Here is a 19,328-nt window from a genome sequence, read left to right as displayed (position 1 = left end):
GAGAAATGCTTCGCAATACAAGTAAAGGAAAAGAGTCAGAAAACTGTTTATTTGTAATTGTATCACACTAAAAATATGTTCCTTTTGTCATTTGTTATCCTACTTTAGAACTAAAATTAAAAGGCTCTCGAAAGTCTGGGACCGATATCTTACCAGTTTCAACGTCAATAAAGGGCAAAAATCTGCGAATGAATGCAATGTCTGTATACATAACTATCCCTGGCATCGATGTCCTCCCAGTATCAACGTCAATAACGGTCAAAAATCGTAGAATGGATGAAATGTCTACATATATTATTAACACTGTATGGCATTCTCAGTGAGCATGTCCTACTCGCACCTGGGCAGTTTCTTTCTCCGTGTTACTGTTCGTGGTCTCTCTGGATGCTGTTCAATATCAGTGGAATAATATTATTCTCCACCATCTGCAGTTCCTTAAAAAGTTAATACTGTAACCCTACTCCGACACATCATTCCACCAGTCTGTTGCCTCAGTGGTCTACTGGTTACCGTCTCTCGACGATGCTGCGGAGTTTCCAGTCAGATCATGATCCAAAGGTCTGCCACTGGCTTCACTAAGCCTTATGAGGTCGAACGAGGAACTAGAAAGCAGCAAACCGGTGGCGGCGCTAACTCTAAAGAACTATGAGGCAGGCAATTAGTATTGTTATTATTATCGTCTCCACCTTTCAGATCTAATTCTGTCCTCTTTACATCGTGTCTGCTCGGTGTGACACTTTGAAACTGTACACTGAAGTGGGAAGGAACAAAGCCTGTAGTAAGTGGAAGCTATGAGTGGGCCGTTGCTCAAGCAGCACACTCGGTAAGGCAGAGTACCGGTATCACCAGCCGCGTCTGGAAAATAGCTTCGTGTGTTTTACTGAAGGTCATTTGAAAGTTAGACATAAAAGAAACTCGTTAGTTTTTAAATGTCTCGGTTCCTACGTAGTTTCTCATCTATCGTGGATGTTGTTGTTGTTGTGGTCTTCAGTCCTGAGACTGGTTTGATGCAGCTCTCCATGCTACTCTATCCTGTGCAAGATTTTTCATCTCCCAGTACCTACTGCAACCTACATCCTTCTGAATCTGCTTAGTGTATTCATCTCTTGGTCTCCCTCTACGATTTTTACCCTCCACGCTGCCCTCCAATACTAAATTGGTGATCCCTTGATGCCTCAGAACATGTCCTACCAACCGATCCCTTCTTCTGGTCAAGTTGTGCCACAAACTTCTCTTCTCCCCAATCCTATTCAATACTTCCTCATTAGTTATGTGATCTACCCATCTAATCTTCAGCATTCTTCTGTAGCACCACATTTCGAAAGCTTCTATTCTCTTCTTGTCCAAACTAGTTATCATCCATGTTTCACTTCCATACATGGCTACACTCCATACAAATACTTTCAGAAACAACTTCCTGACACTTAAATCTATACTCGATGTTAACAAATTTCTCTTCTTCGTGGATACGGAATCTATATTACACACACGTATTGTCATGTCTGTCATTAATCGTATCACTGTAGGACGTCCAAGTTGTTGCAGCAGTTTTATGATCCATGCATACGTGCGAGACGTAATTCTAACTTAATTTCTTCGCTTTACGAGACAGAAGAAATCCGGAGGCCGCGGAGTGCCTGACACACACTTTTTGTGCGTCTAATATAATCTTATCAGTTTCTGCATCGTCTTCCGAAATACCTTCTCCATTCCTGTTTGTATATTACATCTTACTTTGGCACGAAATTACTGCATAATCGAAGGATACATTTATCACGTTTTTAATATTACCCTTTGAGGTTTTCTTTTCAGTTGTAAAATATATGATTTACTTCCTATTTTTCATTTCTCTTCTGATTGGGTCCACATTAAATATTGGTACATAAGGTCACGAGCCTTTGTTCCAATCCTGCAATTTCACTTCATGACTCGCAGTTTGCACAGCTGTATCTCTTATTTATCTGCACTTCCCTGAATGCTGTGATCGTTTCTTAAATGCATAAAATACTATTTCATTTGTCCTCGATGATTAACAGAAAACATTCAGTATCAAAACTCATTACAGACCGAAGTTCATTTGAGGTAGATACCTAATAATATTTATTATCTTAGAACCGATTTTTCCCTTCGGGTGTTCACTTTACTTTGTTTTTCAAGATCTAAGGGTAATATATATTCGATATGCGACGCAACATAAGAATAGTCTTCCGTGAGGCGGTAACATCTTAGTGAAGAGCGAGAGTAATGTATTAATTCCTTATGTTCTTAGATGTGTATGCTTTCTGGGATACAGTTTTCCGTGTTTTCATGTCGGTTGATTTCAAAGTTATTATAACTACGAATAACAACATCATGGCCTTAATAGCGGTGATTCTGTTCTGGTTTTCGACAACTTTCTGCTGGTTTCTTGCAAGGCCTTCACTTTCAAGTTGTTGTTCGAATGACAACACACAGATAAGGCGTCTTGTCGGCTGTCTGCCCTTTATTGGCTATCTTCCGACAAGTGTAGAGACTAACGTACTCTATGTTTAGACTATCGTCTTCTCTATCATTGGACTCCCTCTTACTTGTCTTCAATTCCTACTCTACTATCCGCACAGTACAGCAAAAACAATCGTTCCCTACCAAGTAAAATTCTCTCGGTACTATGAAATTGCACTCACATATTTTTTTAAATCATTTTCTGTATCAGGAACCAAACTTCGCAACAGTTTTCCTCAAAACACCAGAGAAATCAAATTTCTTACGAGGTTAAAAAGACAGATAATGGTCCACCTTCCCTCGCAAAAGCTATCTCTCCTACACTCTGTGCAGCTCATGCTCATCATCCCGCTCCCTAGAACTTCTCCCTATTCATTGTCGGCAGAGTCAACCCTTTATATTTTGTTCTTTCCTAACAGCCGCTGTCACTGTCATTTCACTCTTCTCCTCTTTATCCATTCCTCTTTTGATAATACTAAACATGGATTCAAACGTGTTAAGCGTATCTATATTAGTCTAGATGTCCTTTATTATTATTATTATTATTATTATTATTATTATTATTATTATTGTCAGTTATTGCTATTATCAATATTATTATTATTGGGCAAGTTTTATAATATATTTAGTATGTCTTGCTCCTGGTCGAGTGTAGTAGAGGCTCATAAGGCCCTGGTCCGGTCAGGCTAAATAGGCAATAAATAAATAAATAGTGCAATGAAAAAATGAGTGCTGGTGAAGGCAACGGATGCTGTTCCCTTGTTCCCTGGCTTACGAAATGCATGAATCGAACATAGTTGGAGGGCAACTACTTGTATCACGTATGATTTTGTATTGTTTTTCTAATTTAGTTTTAAAACTGAAACAGTGTAAGCGATCGTGAAGCTTAATTTCCTTTATACTGAAAAAGATACTTCATTATAAAAGCATCATATCAAAGGCAGAGATTCAAAATAGGTATAGTATTTTTAAGGATAAATGTTGTAGAAAAATTTGTCACACTGCACTTGACGTATACTGTTGCAATATGGAAACCCCGCTCTTCGAATCATTGTGTGCTGCCTGTAAACAGATCTTGAGGGAGAATGACAGGACGACTTAGAAGGCTCTAAATTCTTTGCTTCTCAGAAGCCTTTACGCAGTAGCATCTCCAGGTAGAGTTTTCCTTTGGTTTAATGGCAACAGAAAGTTCCCTGGTCACTAATGAACTCTTGGATAGCCCGGGAATACCGTATGGCTAACGTCGTCTACGTACGATACCGTTTCCTGTCCCGATATATGGCCCTTGGGTCATAGCTGCTCTTGAGTGGTGTTGACGTTCTTTGTTGATGCCTAGGCATAGACTGAACAAGGGGGGCAAGAAAGAAAAGGATGAAACCAGGCCAGCGGTTGGCGAGTTGTGAAGGACGACAGGCTTCTGAGTCATCCACGATTACCTGGAAAATTCTACGGTTAAAATTTTTTCTCTTTCTTGATTAGAACAAGTTATACGTGTTGCTATACGCCACCCAAGTGTCGCTGTCATAGTTCAGGACTCCCTTTAAGTTGTGAGTACTATGCTGTGTAACTCCTATTCTCGTAGCTCGTGTGCCTGTCCACTCTAAATTGCGGCTACCCGTGCCCTGCTTCTAAGGTTATGTGACACAGACAAAGACGTAACTGCATTTGACTGTTTCACAGCCGAAACAACGCAGCAGTGAACAGTATAAGTAAAATGGATGGTTTAACCCTGAAAATAGCAGGCAGCGCTCCATTTGATATTATTCAAGATGTGGTAAAGTATTGTTATTACTAATATTAAATGTTTACAACATAGATGATAATGTCAGAAGTAATCACACACTTTGCAAGAAGTTGCTGTTATTAAATAAGATATGCTGTCCGGAATAAAACCATTAGACACTGTGTAGGTATTTGAATATCTTAAAAATAGAATTGAATCTAAAAGTAACGTAAAGTTGTGTATTTTAAGAAACCTAAAAAAAATTTAGCCTTAGACTACGATTTCAATGATACGATTCGATTCAATTAATGAATAATTAGGTTTAAATATGGATAGTGAAGTGAAATTTAACATGGACGTATGCTCAGGGAACAAATAAACTTAGGAAACAAGTAAACCGTAATTGTAAAGAGACTGCGTGGAAATTGCTTTAAGACATATACTAGAACGTTCTCGACTGGATTCGATCAGTGTCAGTTTGAACCGAAGAGAGAGGGCTTCAATAAATAAAAAGGACACCATTTATAGCCTTTTAGAACCGAGACTGCGGCAAAAAAGGACACAAAAAATAGAAGAGAAAACATACAGTCGTCTAAAACGTCAGAAGAGTCATGCTTCTCGGAACAGTTTACAATGAGATGTCTACGAGTATCTTACAGCTGCTTTAGGAAATTGTTGCTCCCATAGAAATAGGTTCATCTGAGAATCTAACTAGAGAAAACTGTAACATATGAAACACTAATAAATAGTGAAGACCATGAATGTTAAGCATAGAAGTTGGTGTAACTGAAAAAACAGGCAGTTCAAAGCCTGTTTCCGAACATGACGTAATTACACAGTGATGATCGTATGTACAACTCCTTTGACCAATCTAAATCCTTGACGCTATAGAACTGTACTTTGTGAGGAAGTGCTCCTGAACCACCGGAGGATAATTGTGTATGTATGGCAGACTATCGCCTTGAACGACCATTTCCTGTAGACGGAATACCCAGACAACCACAAGGTACAAATTTTTTTTGATAAAATGTGAGGATTTTGGTATCGTCTGTCACCACAGCTGGTGAGCAGATATGACTTCTTTTGCTCGAGGTTCTGAGCCACGTTTCCAATCATCACATAGATTTTCCTGAGAAGTACGAGTGATCACTGAAGACAGTTCACATTGTGTGAATACAGTACCCGCAGATTTAAAACTGAAACGCTTTGCTTCGGATGAGAGGCCCGTAAACTGTAGCGTAGCTCTTCTTTTTGGACGTTACGGAAAGACTTCGACGAGCGGTCATTCTAAAAGGAACATAACAACAATTCGGTAACTATAAGGCAATATGTTATAAGAAATATTAAGCATTTTGTTGAAATGGTATAGAAAACTACCAGTTACTGTTTTCTATATCTTATTCCATTCCGCCATCTGCAATGATGTCGACATCAACGTAATGGTCTGTTCGGGTTTGCTTTCCTCTCTTCTTAAACAGTATGTTATATCATTTGATAACTCATGTTTTAACCCAAAGGAAGAAAGGTGTCTGACAGCCCACTTAATATGTTCTGCAGTAAAAGAGCAGAAACAGAGTAAAGAGGATCATCGGCTAAGTTCATTAGTGTGTTCGGTTGAACGAGGACTCTATGATCTGCAAACACGTGACGTATCATTGACACGTCAAGAGTGAAAGAAAGTGAATAATGCAATGATATGTAGGTTTTATAAACTTGGTCTTAACATTATACGCATGCTGACTGGACTCCAGAAATGTAAGACTATTTAAACTGTTAATGTAAATATGTACGGATACTAAATACGTTTTCATAATTATGAACGTTTTGGAAAGACGGTAAACTGTCGGCGAAGGTTTTCTGGCTCGACTTTTATCTACAAGTCTTACCGCCCTCTTCGACACTTGTCGCTCGTAAGTAAGTGCACTATCAGCTCTGAGACCGATATGACAGTTGAAGGACGTTTGTTTTTATCCAATACAGTGTCATTAGGAATTCTTCTTGCCTTTCAAGTTATGGAGATCAAATTTTATTCCCTCATTAGAGTTCTAAATACCTCGATTGGTAACGGAAATAGGCGTGCAAGTAAATAGAAAGAAAGGAGATGAACACACATTTAAAAATCAGAGCTCTCTTTTCTCGGTTTTCTTCCTGGTAACGTTATACCATAACGTATATTTTATGGGTATTTTGGGGAGGGGGGCCTGTCGTGAGGTTTCTCTGACGAAAAAAAAAAGCCGTGATACTTGGTGAAATTATTGCTACGTAATATACGGTAACTATCGCCCATGAACGTATGTATACGTACAGCTTGCAGAGAACTATTTCATCTCAGTTATTGTCAAATTACTGTTACACATTGTATTACCTGTCTCATGGCTTCACAGCGGTAGGACAATGTATTATTCAGTTAGCGAAGCTTTTTGATTCACATTATACACAAGCGGATCAAAAGTTTCCCGACCTCTGCTTGTATACATTAATATTGGCTGTGTCCATCCTTTGTCTATATAACGGCTTGAACGCTGCTGGAGAAACTTTCAGTTAAGTGTCTCAATGTTTGTGGAGGAATAGTAGCCCATTCTTCCACAGGATCGAAACCAAACAAGGTGGTAACGTTAGTTATAGTAGTGTGGTGCGATTTCGACGTCCTTACTCATTCCAAATGTGTTTCGTTTGGATGAGGTCAGGACTATGGGCAGGCCAGCCCATTTTGTGAATGCTGTTGTCCAAAAACCATTGCGTCACACATGCTGCTTTATGACATTGTGCATTGCCATGCTGATATACAATCGTCGTCTCCGAACTGTTCCTCTACTTTACGGAGTACAGGATGCCGTGAAATGTGTTCACATCTGTCCGCATTTAGCGCTTTAGGAGACCACACATTAATCACGCAAAATACTCGCATACCCGAACACCAACTCTTCCGTACTTCACTCTTGCCACTGCATATGATGGCAGGTAACGCTCTCCAAGGAATCACCAAACCCAAACACTTCCACCGGATTGCTACAGGGTACAGAATGATTATGCACTCCATATCATTCGTTTCCAGTCGCCTGTCGTCTAGGGGCACCGCTTCTTACACCTCCTCAAGCGTCGCTTAGCATTGTCTACAGAGATATGCGATTTATGAGGAGCTGCTCGTGCGTTGTACCCCATTCTTCTTAGCCCCATATGTACAACGAGTTTCCGCAACAGCGAGCAAAAATGTAACAGAATATGGAGAATGTTCCACTGAACAATTTGAGGTGGGGGAACCTGGGCTTCGAGAAGCTAGTTGAAACAGATATGGAAGTAATTTGTCTACCGCTTTGTCTAGCATTACTGTTTTCCAGCGTTTTTAAAACTAGCACACGTACAAGTTTACATTTACAATGCTGTTTATTTACATGCATATTCTTTATTTCCTGCAAGGAAACAAGGACGACGAGCCTGATCATGAGGAAGTCATGATGCAGGTTTTGTTTACTTTATTTGTCCATAAAGTGGCTCTGTTATATTGTATTTACATTGTCCCATGACAGAACGTGCTATGAAATGACGACCGACCCATTTATTACTCAGTCCTATTCAGAGACGTACAGCACAGTATGATGGAGCAGCACCGGTACAGTATTTACTGGTCGCTGGATTGTAAGAGGAGTTCCTATTCCACGGCCTTAATCCCCTTCATTATTTCCGATGGAGATATCTAAAGCCACTTGTGTATGAGAACCCAATGGATACGGAGATGGAATTAGTTGCCAGAATTGAAGCCGTCTATGATGTGAATCGAAACACACCAGGGTATTTGTCAGGTTGCGTCAGAATCTTGTTCGCCGGTGTCACCCTTGCATTGGCCCTCAGTTTCAGCACATTATGTAAGATACAGTACAAATGGTACATTCATTGCGTCAATGAGGGTATCTGCTGTTAACTAATGTAAGTAAAAAAGTACACAGTAATGTGTTTATTTCCTTAAGCTGGCTTCTCGGACTCCAGGTTCCCTACCTCAAATTGTTCAAAGGAGCATCCTCTAGGTCCTGTTAAATTTTTGCGCGCTCTTAAGGAAACACCCTATATAGTGATTTAGGTAGCTGGACTGCTGTTAGCTTTCTGGAACTCACGAATTACTCCTTTCCCTGATTTCATGCTATTTTTACCACCCCCTGCGTAATGCTCGACGTTCCTTGTACGTCAGTACCTACGTTCTGCCCGTTTATGGTTTAGCTGTAACTGTTCCTTCGTGTTTGCTCTTCGTAATAACGTTACCAACTTCGGCAGTTTTAGGAGTGTTGTAACGCCCCAGTTGGATTTGCTACTCAGGTGACATACAATGAGTAGTCCACGCTGCACCGACCAATTGTGCTGTTACTTTCTCTGCTGAAGACGAAATACTCCCCTCCTCCTTCTATACTAGCAGGTGCACCTCTTGTGATGTCAAGTGCTCAATTCCGCTTTACATAGGGATATCCGGATAGTTTCAAGCAGATAGTGTTGTTCTAAGTTCAAACAGAAATTGACACCTCTTGGATTATCTGTCGTGATACAAATTACAACTGTTTGTCTTCACGTGCCTCCTGTTCGTGTTTTGATATAGCGTATATGCTTTAAATGTCTGAATCGATCCACAGGGGCTCTGAAGTTTGCTTAGTTATCTGACAAATCGCTTGGTCTTTTGGATGGTCACTTCTTTGATTCAGTACATTGTTGAAAAGGCCCTGTCACTTTCGTTTCAGATGTACTTCTCGACTTCTATATTCGTTGTAATTTCTAGTTATCCTTAAAATTTCATAGCTTACGCTGTGTTTGTCTTCATCTGTCCACATTGGGACACAGGCGCTACAGCAGGCACTGTGCAGGTTCTATGCTTGTCTAGGGTCTACATCAGATACTGAAGGGACATACACCCTACTCATTTACTAATACTTGTGTGCTTCTTCATAAAGGTAAACAGCATTGCAGGTTGCAAAATACAAGCAATTTGATTAAGGATATTCACTCGTAATGTAGTTCTGTTTCAGGTAATTGCCAGAAACGAGAGAACGAACAGGGCTATTTATGATAAAACAAATTGTTTACCACATTTGTTAAAACGAGAAATATTTTTATTGCAATGCTATTTCAAATTTTCCACTGAGGATAGAACCCACAAATTTCATAAAATATCCTTGTATTCTGATGTTGGCAATCAACAAAAAGTATGCGATAAACGCTAGAACTATTTGTAAGCTGCAGTCATCAAACAACGCAAAAAGGTTTCCACTAAGCTAAGGAGACGTATACCATCCAAACAGATTTATTATTGCGTGATAATCATTCTTTTGTCAACAGCAGCCAGCTATGCAGTGGAAACCAGCAAGCAGCCTCCAAAAAGTAATGGGTCCGTGTTCGACATGACGGCATTCTCGTCCACGTAAGTGCTTCCAGAATTTAGAACTTATTCATAGCAATAACATCAGTATATAGGCACATATGTACAAAATATATTCCGATACTAATATTCACAATATAGTGAGGCCATCTTTCACTGAAAGGTAACATCTTATGTTTGCGTGCAGCTAGCCAGATTGTCTGTCATTGTGCTACTGAAATGTGATATTATTCTGTTATGGTACTGCTCTCTCGCCCTTCATACAGACCGTGAATCTCTCAGCGTCTTAACACGAATACTCACAGGTCGTCGCTACGCCTTGTGACAGGGAGTGTAGCGCGGAGCAATAACTGAGAAATTAGAAGGGTTTTCCTAACAGATTGAGCTCACTTCAGGTAACTTGAGGTAACTTCAGTGAACCAGCAGTCGCTGTGGAAAGAGATATGCCTATCTGTTCTCCTGCTCGCCCAGCTAGCCGCGCTGTCTAACGCGCTACTTCCCGAGCGGGAAGGCTTGCCGGTCCCCGGCATGAAACCCCCCCCGGAGGATTAGCGTCGAATTTCGGTGTGCCGGCCAGGCCGCCTGTGGATGGTTTCTAAGGCGGTTTTCCATCTGCCTCGGCGAATTCCACCTTAGTTACGCTATGTCGGCGATTGCTGCGCGAAGACTGTCTCGTACGCGTAGACCCTAAATACTCTACCGCGCAATCATTTGGGTTATACTCGTGAGGCATGAGACGCTCCTGGGGGGTGTCCACTGGCGGCCGAACCGCACAATAACGCTGGGTTCCGTGTGGAGCGGCGTTTGGGTGGGTGGGCTTCTGTAACCTGTTGTGGGGTTTTGAATCACTGAGGGCTACGGCGGGACGAAGCCTCTCCGTCGTTTCTAGGTCCTCGGTTTAATACGCACAATACACACACAATTTGTTCTCCTAATTTTCTATCAGACTTTCGGTAACTTAATATACTTTCGCTTACATTTGAATATTGTCAGTCATTGACGAACTGAGTACCAATACCGTCTAAAAACAGAGTATGTCAGCATAGTTTTTAAATAGAGGTGGTACCCATTTTGTAAATAAGACTTACATTCATAGTGAACTGTGAAAAACTCCGACCGGTACGGGTAACTGTCGACTGTTGACTGAAGTCAGTTGGCTCGATGGCGAATGCACTCCAGTGAGACGATGTAAATCTCATTTTAATCAACTAAACGCTACAGAAAAGTAAAGTATTCAGAAATACGGCACATACACGTTTTCTCACATTGCCTAAATTCATCTTGAAAGCAGAAAGGTACTCATATTTGATTTTCCCACACATTTACTGCGTTGGAACTTATTACACTTGTGGAAACTTTACACACAGATGACTCACTCTGGGACGGAAAAGGAGGGCAAAAGATTCGCTATGCACTATAATAAACACTCTACACTTCTTCAAAACATGTAAAGAACATGATAATGCAGTGTTGTATAATTTAGTAACTGCTTTAAACGTGGTACAGACAGCGTATTTTGGTAAATTATCTGCTAGTTAATTGATTGATTTTCCAGGCGCAGATTGCTTTTGTTGTTGTGTTAGACACATCACGTCGAAAAAAAAAGAAAAAATGTAATACATGTTATGTAATTCATAAATACAGGCATTTAATTAGGTACAACTTTAGCTTGGAGAGAAGTTATACATTTGTTAACGATCCTTGGTACTCGAAAATAATTTATTCGATATAACAAAACTCTTACATTGTACAATTAGATAGCTGCGCTTACTTACTTCACGAGATCAGGTCCAGAGGACAGAGCGCAGTTACAAGGGTCCTCTTGCTCTGGTTTCTGTTTCTCGCTTTCTCCCGCCAGTCAGTCTCATGTCAATCTGCAGCAAGACCTTTGAATTCCATCCCTCCATTATTTCCTTGGTCTGTCTAGTGGTCTATTTCCGCGAGAGGGAAAATCAATGGATTTCAGAGGCGACCGGTGTTCATACATCTGAGCGACATGCCCTGTTCATACAAGCCGTCTCGTTTTTATCAGGGCTACAATGTTCTGTCTCTTGTAGATATCATCCAGCGCATAGCTAGGACGGGTTCTCTATTCCCCAGTGATATCATCGGACCGCAGATCTTCCTTAAGATCTTCCACTCGAAAAGCGGATGTTTATTTAAGGCTTTCTGCCGACACTCCAAATTTCACAGCCCTGTAACCCGATGGAATGGGTCAGTGTTTCGTAGACAATGAGTCTGAAATTCCGCGAGAGTCTGCGCGATTTCAAAAGCAGACTCAGACTTAAGTATGACTGGTTTGCGGCTTGGATCCTAGGCTTGATTTCTGCCTCACACGATGCGTCCACTGTAAAGATTACCCCTAGATAATTAAAATAACGAACTTTGTCGTACGATCACTTGCCGACTACCATAGACTCTAGGGGGTATCTGTCCTGTTCATAGTAGATACTCGGTCTTCGATTCTTTCACTTGCTGGCTGCCACCTCCACGTTGTCGCTCATCCGTATCAGTTCTTCTTTAATTCTGGACAACAGGGAAATGTGAGACGTCTGATTCTCTCACCTCTTACCACGATACCTTCGAAATTCTTAAGGAAAGCTTTCATTACTATATTTTCGTGCACCAGGTTGTACAACATCGGTAACACGCAATCTCCTCCTCTCAACCCTGTGCTTTTTTTTAAACTTTCCATAACCAGGTTCTCGAGCTTCGCTTTGCCATTTGAATCGGCGATACAAAGTCCAACTAGACTAACAATATTCTTGGGTATTGCAAACTCGGTTAGGCAATTCATCAGGCTATCCCGGTGGATGTCTTCTTAAAATCTGTGAAGAGGTCATGAAGGTCTTCGCCATATTTCTACATGTTCTCGTCGAGCTGTCACTGTACATTGATGTCCACAATCCAACGGCCCTTTACGAAGCAGCCTTGCCATTCACTAATCACTTCTTATGCAAACGCTTGGATCCTACCCAGTATACAGTTCGGCAAGATCTTCTAACAGATGTTCCTCTATAGTCTGTGCAGTCCATTTTGTCATCTATCCTGCATAGAGGGCAGATGAGTGCTGTCTGCCAATCTTCTAGGACTTTATTGAAACAAACAAAAATTACGCGAAATGACCAACTGCAGCGCCAGTTGCATAAGACGCAATTAGTTCTTAGCAAGGACTATATTCCTTGTAATAAATGCTCAACACATCGGCCGTCATTCATCAGCAGTGTCTGTAGTCGAGGGGCAATGTAGTGAACAGCACTGTACAGCACACTAGTAGGTAAGGTGAGAAATTGCAGTCGGATGTTGTCTTTTACCATCACTAATGTGGTCGTACGATCGCGGTAGACCTGCGACCTCAGGTAACCCCACAATCAATAAACAAACAATTTTTTTTCCTGTATTGTATCTCGATTCCCCCCGAAGGGAGCGGGCTGGCAGCAGCTTATTACGCTGCTCTGCAGCCTAAAGACTTTCTAAAACGTAAGAAAGAAGATAAGAAACAATAAAAGCTGGCGATAAAACGGTGACTGAAATTGTAAAACGGCGGAAACTTGTGGAAAATTAAAACATAAAGCAAAGGTTGGCAAAGCTAATAAAATACAGAGGAAGCAGACAGGGAACATAGTAGACAGACAATTAAAAAACATGGCGACAGTCTGGTTTCTGTTCTCAAGAGCTATAAAAATCACACCCAGCGACAGTATGATGTCCGTTCGCAACACTTCGGAGAAGACACCCAACACTGAACACTCACTGTAAACACTGCACTAAAATGTCGGTACAAAGATGACACACCATAGTCGTGGGAAGATGGGGGGGGGGGGGAACAAGGAGGTAGGAGAGGAAAAAACGAAAGGGGGGAACCAAAGGAGGGAGAGGACTCATAAGGGGGAAGGGGCAGGGGCAGGGCAGATGCGAGAGGGAATGGGAAAAGGCAGAGGAGGGAAATGCAAAAGGACTCGGGGGAGATAAGGGGGCAGAGAGAGGGTAGGTGGGGAAAAAAGAGGATGGAATGGGGGGAGAGGGAGCCCAGGAAAAGGACGGAGGAAAGGAGGTGGGGTGAGGATCAGAGTTGATAGGAGGGATAAATGGAGGGAGAGAGGGCATCATCTGGGAGGGGGAGTTGATGGAAGCCACCTTGGGAAAGGAGATGAAGGGTGTAGAGATGGAGGGTAGGGGGGATGTAACAGTGAAGACGTGGCAGGGGACGGGGATGGGAGAGGAGAGGAGCAACCAGGGGGTGAGGGGGATCAAGGTGGCGGGAGGTGTAGAGTATGCGGATATGTTTGAGGAATAGGAGCAGATGGAGGAAAGGAATGAGGTTGAAAGGTCTCTGTTGGATTCCTTTCATGTTTGATTTCTTAAATCTGTTGTCATTTATGGAATAAATTCCTCTTCTAAAATTACTGTGGCGTTTCTGACTATCTGGGAGGAGACTGAGTAGTGGAACGTGTTACTTTTACACGTAAACAAGAACGATCTGTCACACTACTACACTTTAAAACACAGTTTATATGTAATTCATGTCACACAGTCTCATACGGAACCTACATCCGCTTTCTGTTATATACTGTATATGATAAGATACTGTCATCCCCCTTCCCTTCTGTGTGAGAGGATGAATGATCAAATGTGTTTGTAGTTGCATGCTTGAGGGTAGCAGACAAGCCTGTCTGCTAGAGAACAGTAGGACCAACGTCGGAACAGGTAGCTACGCTTCCTAAAAGCAAAGAGGTTTCTATCCTTAGTATGGTTCTGTCCATCCGTTGTCATGTTGGTATAGGAAGCTGCCCCTCTGGCCACTTCCGTTTGTCTTTGTGAGCCACCCTCAGGAAGCACGCTCGGTACTAGGCAGTTGCTGTGGGACCGTGGCGAGCGGCTGAAGTGGTAAGATCTCCGGCTAAGCGCGTGTCTGCTAAGTCCATAGGACAATGGATTTGTTAAGTTCAGCCTAACTGAAAATTTAATCATCTTTATTTCGGGTTTAGCTCTAAAATATCTAAGGTTATCTTAAATTGCAGCGTAGTGTAATTCTCGTGTGAAGTTCATATTATTTTCCGGTTGTTGCTTTGTTACTACTTTGTGAGTAAAGTGGAACCACGTGTTGATCAGTAACTCTAACTAAGTTCATCAATCTGAAATGTGAATGCTTGTGTGATTATAACGTCTCGTCTTGACAATATTTTACAATATAGCAACTTTTCTTTATGCTTTTCTTTATGTTCAACCCACGTGGAGTGTACTTTGCGAGACCAGTACCACGTGCTTATATAACTGTTTGACCCATCAGGTTAATAGTAAGACGTTAGTAACCAGTTCAAGGTTTTTCTTTTGTCAATTGCTTTTCGATCGAATTTATTTTAATTATCAAAATTACTGTGGAGTTATACGCTTTCTGTAAACCAAGTTGACCACGTGGAGCATGTTGTGTAATCATCAAAGTAGCCTTCAGCTATTCCTTTTGGGAAGATTTTACAAAGAGTTGATATGAATTTAGTATACCAGTGTGTGGTAATTACATGACGGACAGGATTGTGTTACGAACCTAATTTCTTTGGGTGAAAACTGAATCTGTTGTTTGTGGTTAATTTCTCCTTGCTTATGTTTCAACGTTCTTTGGGTGTTGTTTTGTGAATGCAGGGTTGTATGCAGTCTCCCAATCTTGGCTCCATATTTGATGTGTTCCGTAAGATTAAAATCTCACATTTTTACAATCCTTAAACAAGGCACCAGCTCAGTTATAACTCACGTATAATATGCTGAAATTTCAATGAACAATCTTAAAATAAATTTCCAAATATAAACTGATTTCTTTTATTTTATTTAAATTCTCCTTTTTATATATAGATATATTACTGGTTGTTGTATGACTGTAAAAGATTATAATCAATGTTAGTCTGTTTGGGAATTTGGTAAACTTAGACTAGATACCTAAAAAAAACAGTTGCTTAGTAATACAAGATTAACTTCGCCAGACAGCTCACAGCTTTTAACCCGCTTTTATTCTACTATTAGCACCCGATTTCAGCATAGCACAATTCATGTAGCAATATTACAAGGTCATAGAGGATCTGCGTGGGGAGCGGGAGGCGTATACGGAAGGCGAGGCGAAGTGCATGACGCTCAAGGATCTGGAGAGACTTAAATAATTTTGGGGGGGGGGGGCAGATATCCAGGCGGGACTGGCTAAAAGAGGATGGGACAGATTAAGGATTTGTAGGTGTGGAGGATGGTAGAGAGCTGCAACCCCCATGTCCGGCCACAGAGGAGTTTGAGGAGTCGAAGGCGGTTGTGGGCTTTTGATTGGATGGCGTGGAGATGAGGGACAGGCCAAGGTAGACAGGAGGGGTGCAGACGGTAAGTGTGAAATCCAGGAGCCGGAAGGAGCGAGTAGTACGACCTACAATGATTGCCTGGGTCTTGGAAGGACTGATTTTCAGGAGCCACTGGTCACACCATGCGGCAAAAAGGTCTAGGTAATTCTGGAGAAGGCGTTGGGACTGATGGAGGGTAGGAGGAATGCGGTGTCATCGGCATATTGCAAGAGGTGTTCTGGAGGGGGGCATATCAGCCGTGTACAGGAGGTAGAGGAGAAGGGAGAGAACAGAGCCCTGGGGCACACCTGCAGAGGGGTAGAAGGTGTGGGAATTGGCATTATGGATGGTAACATAGGAGGGGCGGCGGGAGAGGAAGTAGGTAATCAGATGGATGTAGTTGACAGGAAGGGCGTAGGTTTGGAGTTTCAACAGGAGACCGGAATGCCAGACACGGTCGTAGGCCTGTTCGAGGTCGAGGGAGACAAAAATGGCGGAGCGGCGGGAGTTAAGCTGGAGGGAGAGGAGATGAGTGAGGCGGAGGAGTTGGTCATCGGCAGAGATGGAAGGTCGAAAGCCACATTGGGTGTTGGGGTAAACAAACAATTGCCGTCTGCAGTTAAGTATGATGTACACGGTGGCTCAGCACGCGATCCTCACGAAACGATATGAGCAAGAATTCTTTCAAATGTGTAGCAATGTGGGGTGTAGCACAATTCTGCTTAGAAGTCGTACCATCTAGCACGTATTTACCAGACAGTCTAGAGATGATCTGACTCCCTCTCTCACTAAAGTTCATTTTATCTAAAATTCTCATGCTGCGTCACTAACGTGTTGCTGTCCAGCACCATCTGTTGGCCAGTTCCTGCACTCGTTTTTGGTTTCAATAAAATGCCACATCATTTGAGGCATGTGCGTCAGTTTTTACCTCTCTACCTACGTTATTCTGCGAATTAGTGCACTGTCAAGTGTTAAAAGACTTTGGGGTCACCCTGTACAATGGAGGCAACTGAAACGGTCCAAAGCGTTCCTTGAATATTGGTTCTCTACACTTACGCAACACACATGAACGACTTCCTCCTTTGATTTCACGTGGGTTATGCTGATCGTTGCAAGGGCTCGAAGGAAATCTCTGAATTAGTTTTACATCTGCCGCCATTTATGCTTCGTAACGGCGCCAAACTCCAGTCTTGTTCTTCCGAATCCTCTGTTTTCCCAGAATCCTCCCGATAAAACGAACTCCTTTATTTTCCTTCCCTGTTACTGAATTTTCAAGTTTCTTCAATCTACCTCACATTTCGCATCGCGTCACAGTGTCACCCCTTGATATCTAGGCTTCAAAAGTCCACGAATACCCTTGAAATTCCAGTCGCAAACTGTTCACCCATGGTCAGACTAGACACTGTTTTAATATGAAACTCTTTTCTTTTCCAAGATTGCTAAAAATTTTACACTTTTCAGTATATATCGCACTCTTTAGTAATGTCACTATCGTAACATAGTACCTAAATATAAATTATAATTATGTTAATTATATAGCCGATTCCTTTTTCAAGTCAGCTTGAAATATCTGAGAATATATGTTTGGAGCACAGCATTCAATAAAAGTGAATCTCCAACAACGGGAAAAGAAAATAATTGTAGTGTTTCCGACGTGACGTTACAGGAGCATGCTGAAATCCGAGCGGACTGATGAGACGAAAAATGATGTTCTCCAGAAAATCGCAGAGGAGTAGCGTATGTGGGTAACTCCAACTCGTAAAAGAGGCAGGATATCTGATATACGTCAACACTTCAGGAAATAACTTCCGTCGTACTAGAAGGCAAAAGTTGTAGGACAGAATAGAGACTGGAATATGTCCTACAAATTGTCGAGAACATCTGGTGTGCTACCCTAAGACAAAGATCTTCGTCATTTTTTTTTATTTTTGTGCGAGTGCTGGTATATTACACTTGAGTTGAGCTAGCCTGCTTTGATTAAAACCTAAATGAGAAGTTTGTTTCGTTTTAGAGCACTCTCACGGTGACTGGGATCTAGCTACGCGATTTCCGATAATGATCTACAAGTCAAAGACTGCTTCACAATTAAGTTTCGTAAAAGAGATTCATTAATACTAAATTTGTGTACACACACACACACACACACAAACGAACACACCATTTGTACACACACAAAAACACACACACACACACACACACACACACACACACACACATACATACACGCACATGCACTGCACAGGACGGTATAAAGCTAACCGAAAGAGTTTCTTGTATCCTGAAAATTCTCCAGCGTATAGTAGGCCACTGATGAAATAATGAATTGAAGTACCACAGACGTGTTCTGGGTGCCAAACCAGACCGACAATTCCACTGACGTGCTACAACACACGAAAATTATGACATTAAAGCCCGATTCATGTCAAACCCTATGATTCTTACCCTCAACAAATTGTTTCAGTTTTGGTAGTGACAAACTACTTACCTGGAGCACATTTCTTGGGAACTGTAACAGCACTGATTTTTGTAAAGACAGTTCATTTTGTACATTGGACGCTTCTCGAATCGGAATTTTATGAATGAAAGAAAAAATGCAAATCATTTTGTAACATTGGACACTTCTCGAATCAGCATTTTACGAATGAAAGAAAAAAATATGTTATTGTTCCGATAATCACATGTAGTATGTCTCACTGGTACTGAAGTACTGTCAGGGGCGAATTAGGTACCCTCTGATTATTCATTATAATTAGCAGTTGTTTTCCAGAGAAGTCAGTATGCCAAGTGACAAGGTTCCGACTGACAAAATCGAAGAAAATGAGTTGTTAGTGTGACAAGGTTGTTTCTGAGTTCTGCTACGCGTAAAACGTACTCATGCTGCAATCTGTAGAGAAATATCCAAATTACAAGAACGCCGAAGTTCCAACTGATATCACTTTGATTCTTCGGGACAAAGAGGCTCTTTTTGACACATGGAACTTCATTTCTTTTATTAGCGAATTATTTTTCTTGTAATTAATGATACATAAAGATGAATATTTGTACAATCATTAACTTTTGTCAGTTACATCTGATCACCCGAAAAAACATTATTTTTTAAATTGGTAGAAAATATCTACCATATAAACTGTTCATTTCTAGAAGGAAAAAAAAGATGGAACCTGAAAAGCGTGGGATGCGTCAACAGCATGATCAAATACTAATTTTTGTAGTTTTCAAAGCCTGTTTGCAGCAGTAGTTTTAGACGGAATGAGGGACAAGGAAGGTTAACACAGTTACGTGTCGCTTTTATTACACTGCTTTTGGAACTGTTCTTTAGAACGCATTGAGACAAGCATTGACTAGTACGATACAAAAAGATCGCTACTGTAGGTGGAGAGACAACTGATTAATGGTTAGTAAGACTCTGACATCAGTTTACACGAAAAGAATTAATGTTAGTTGACACCTTGTC

At 41.3% G+C, this 19,328-nt stretch overlaps 1 protein-coding gene across 4 annotated transcripts in view; it reads left to right on the top strand.

Moving 5' to 3' along the window:
• LOC126474124 (proton-coupled amino acid transporter-like protein CG1139) overlaps positions 1-19,328 on the top strand; it is a 228,735-nt gene that overhangs the window by 148,825 nt on the left and 60,582 nt on the right. For 3 of the 4 annotated variants that reach the window (XM_050101553.1, XM_050101556.1, XM_050101554.1), the window contains one exon: positions 9,521-9,602. In XM_050101553.1, the coding sequence (XP_049957510.1) occupies positions 9,521-9,602 (82 nt within the window). The remainder of the gene's footprint in view (positions 1-9,520; positions 9,603-19,328) is intronic. The other variant, XM_050101557.1, reaches the window with a different exon arrangement.

The sequence above is a fragment of the Schistocerca serialis genome, chromosome 4, assembly GCF_023864345.2.
Source record: "Schistocerca serialis cubense isolate TAMUIC-IGC-003099 chromosome 4, iqSchSeri2.2, whole genome shotgun sequence".
NCBI lineage: Eukaryota > Metazoa > Arthropoda > Insecta > Orthoptera > Acrididae > Schistocerca > Schistocerca serialis.
Note: the sequence above shows the minus strand (reverse complement) of the source record. Positions and strands in the feature narration are given on the sequence as shown.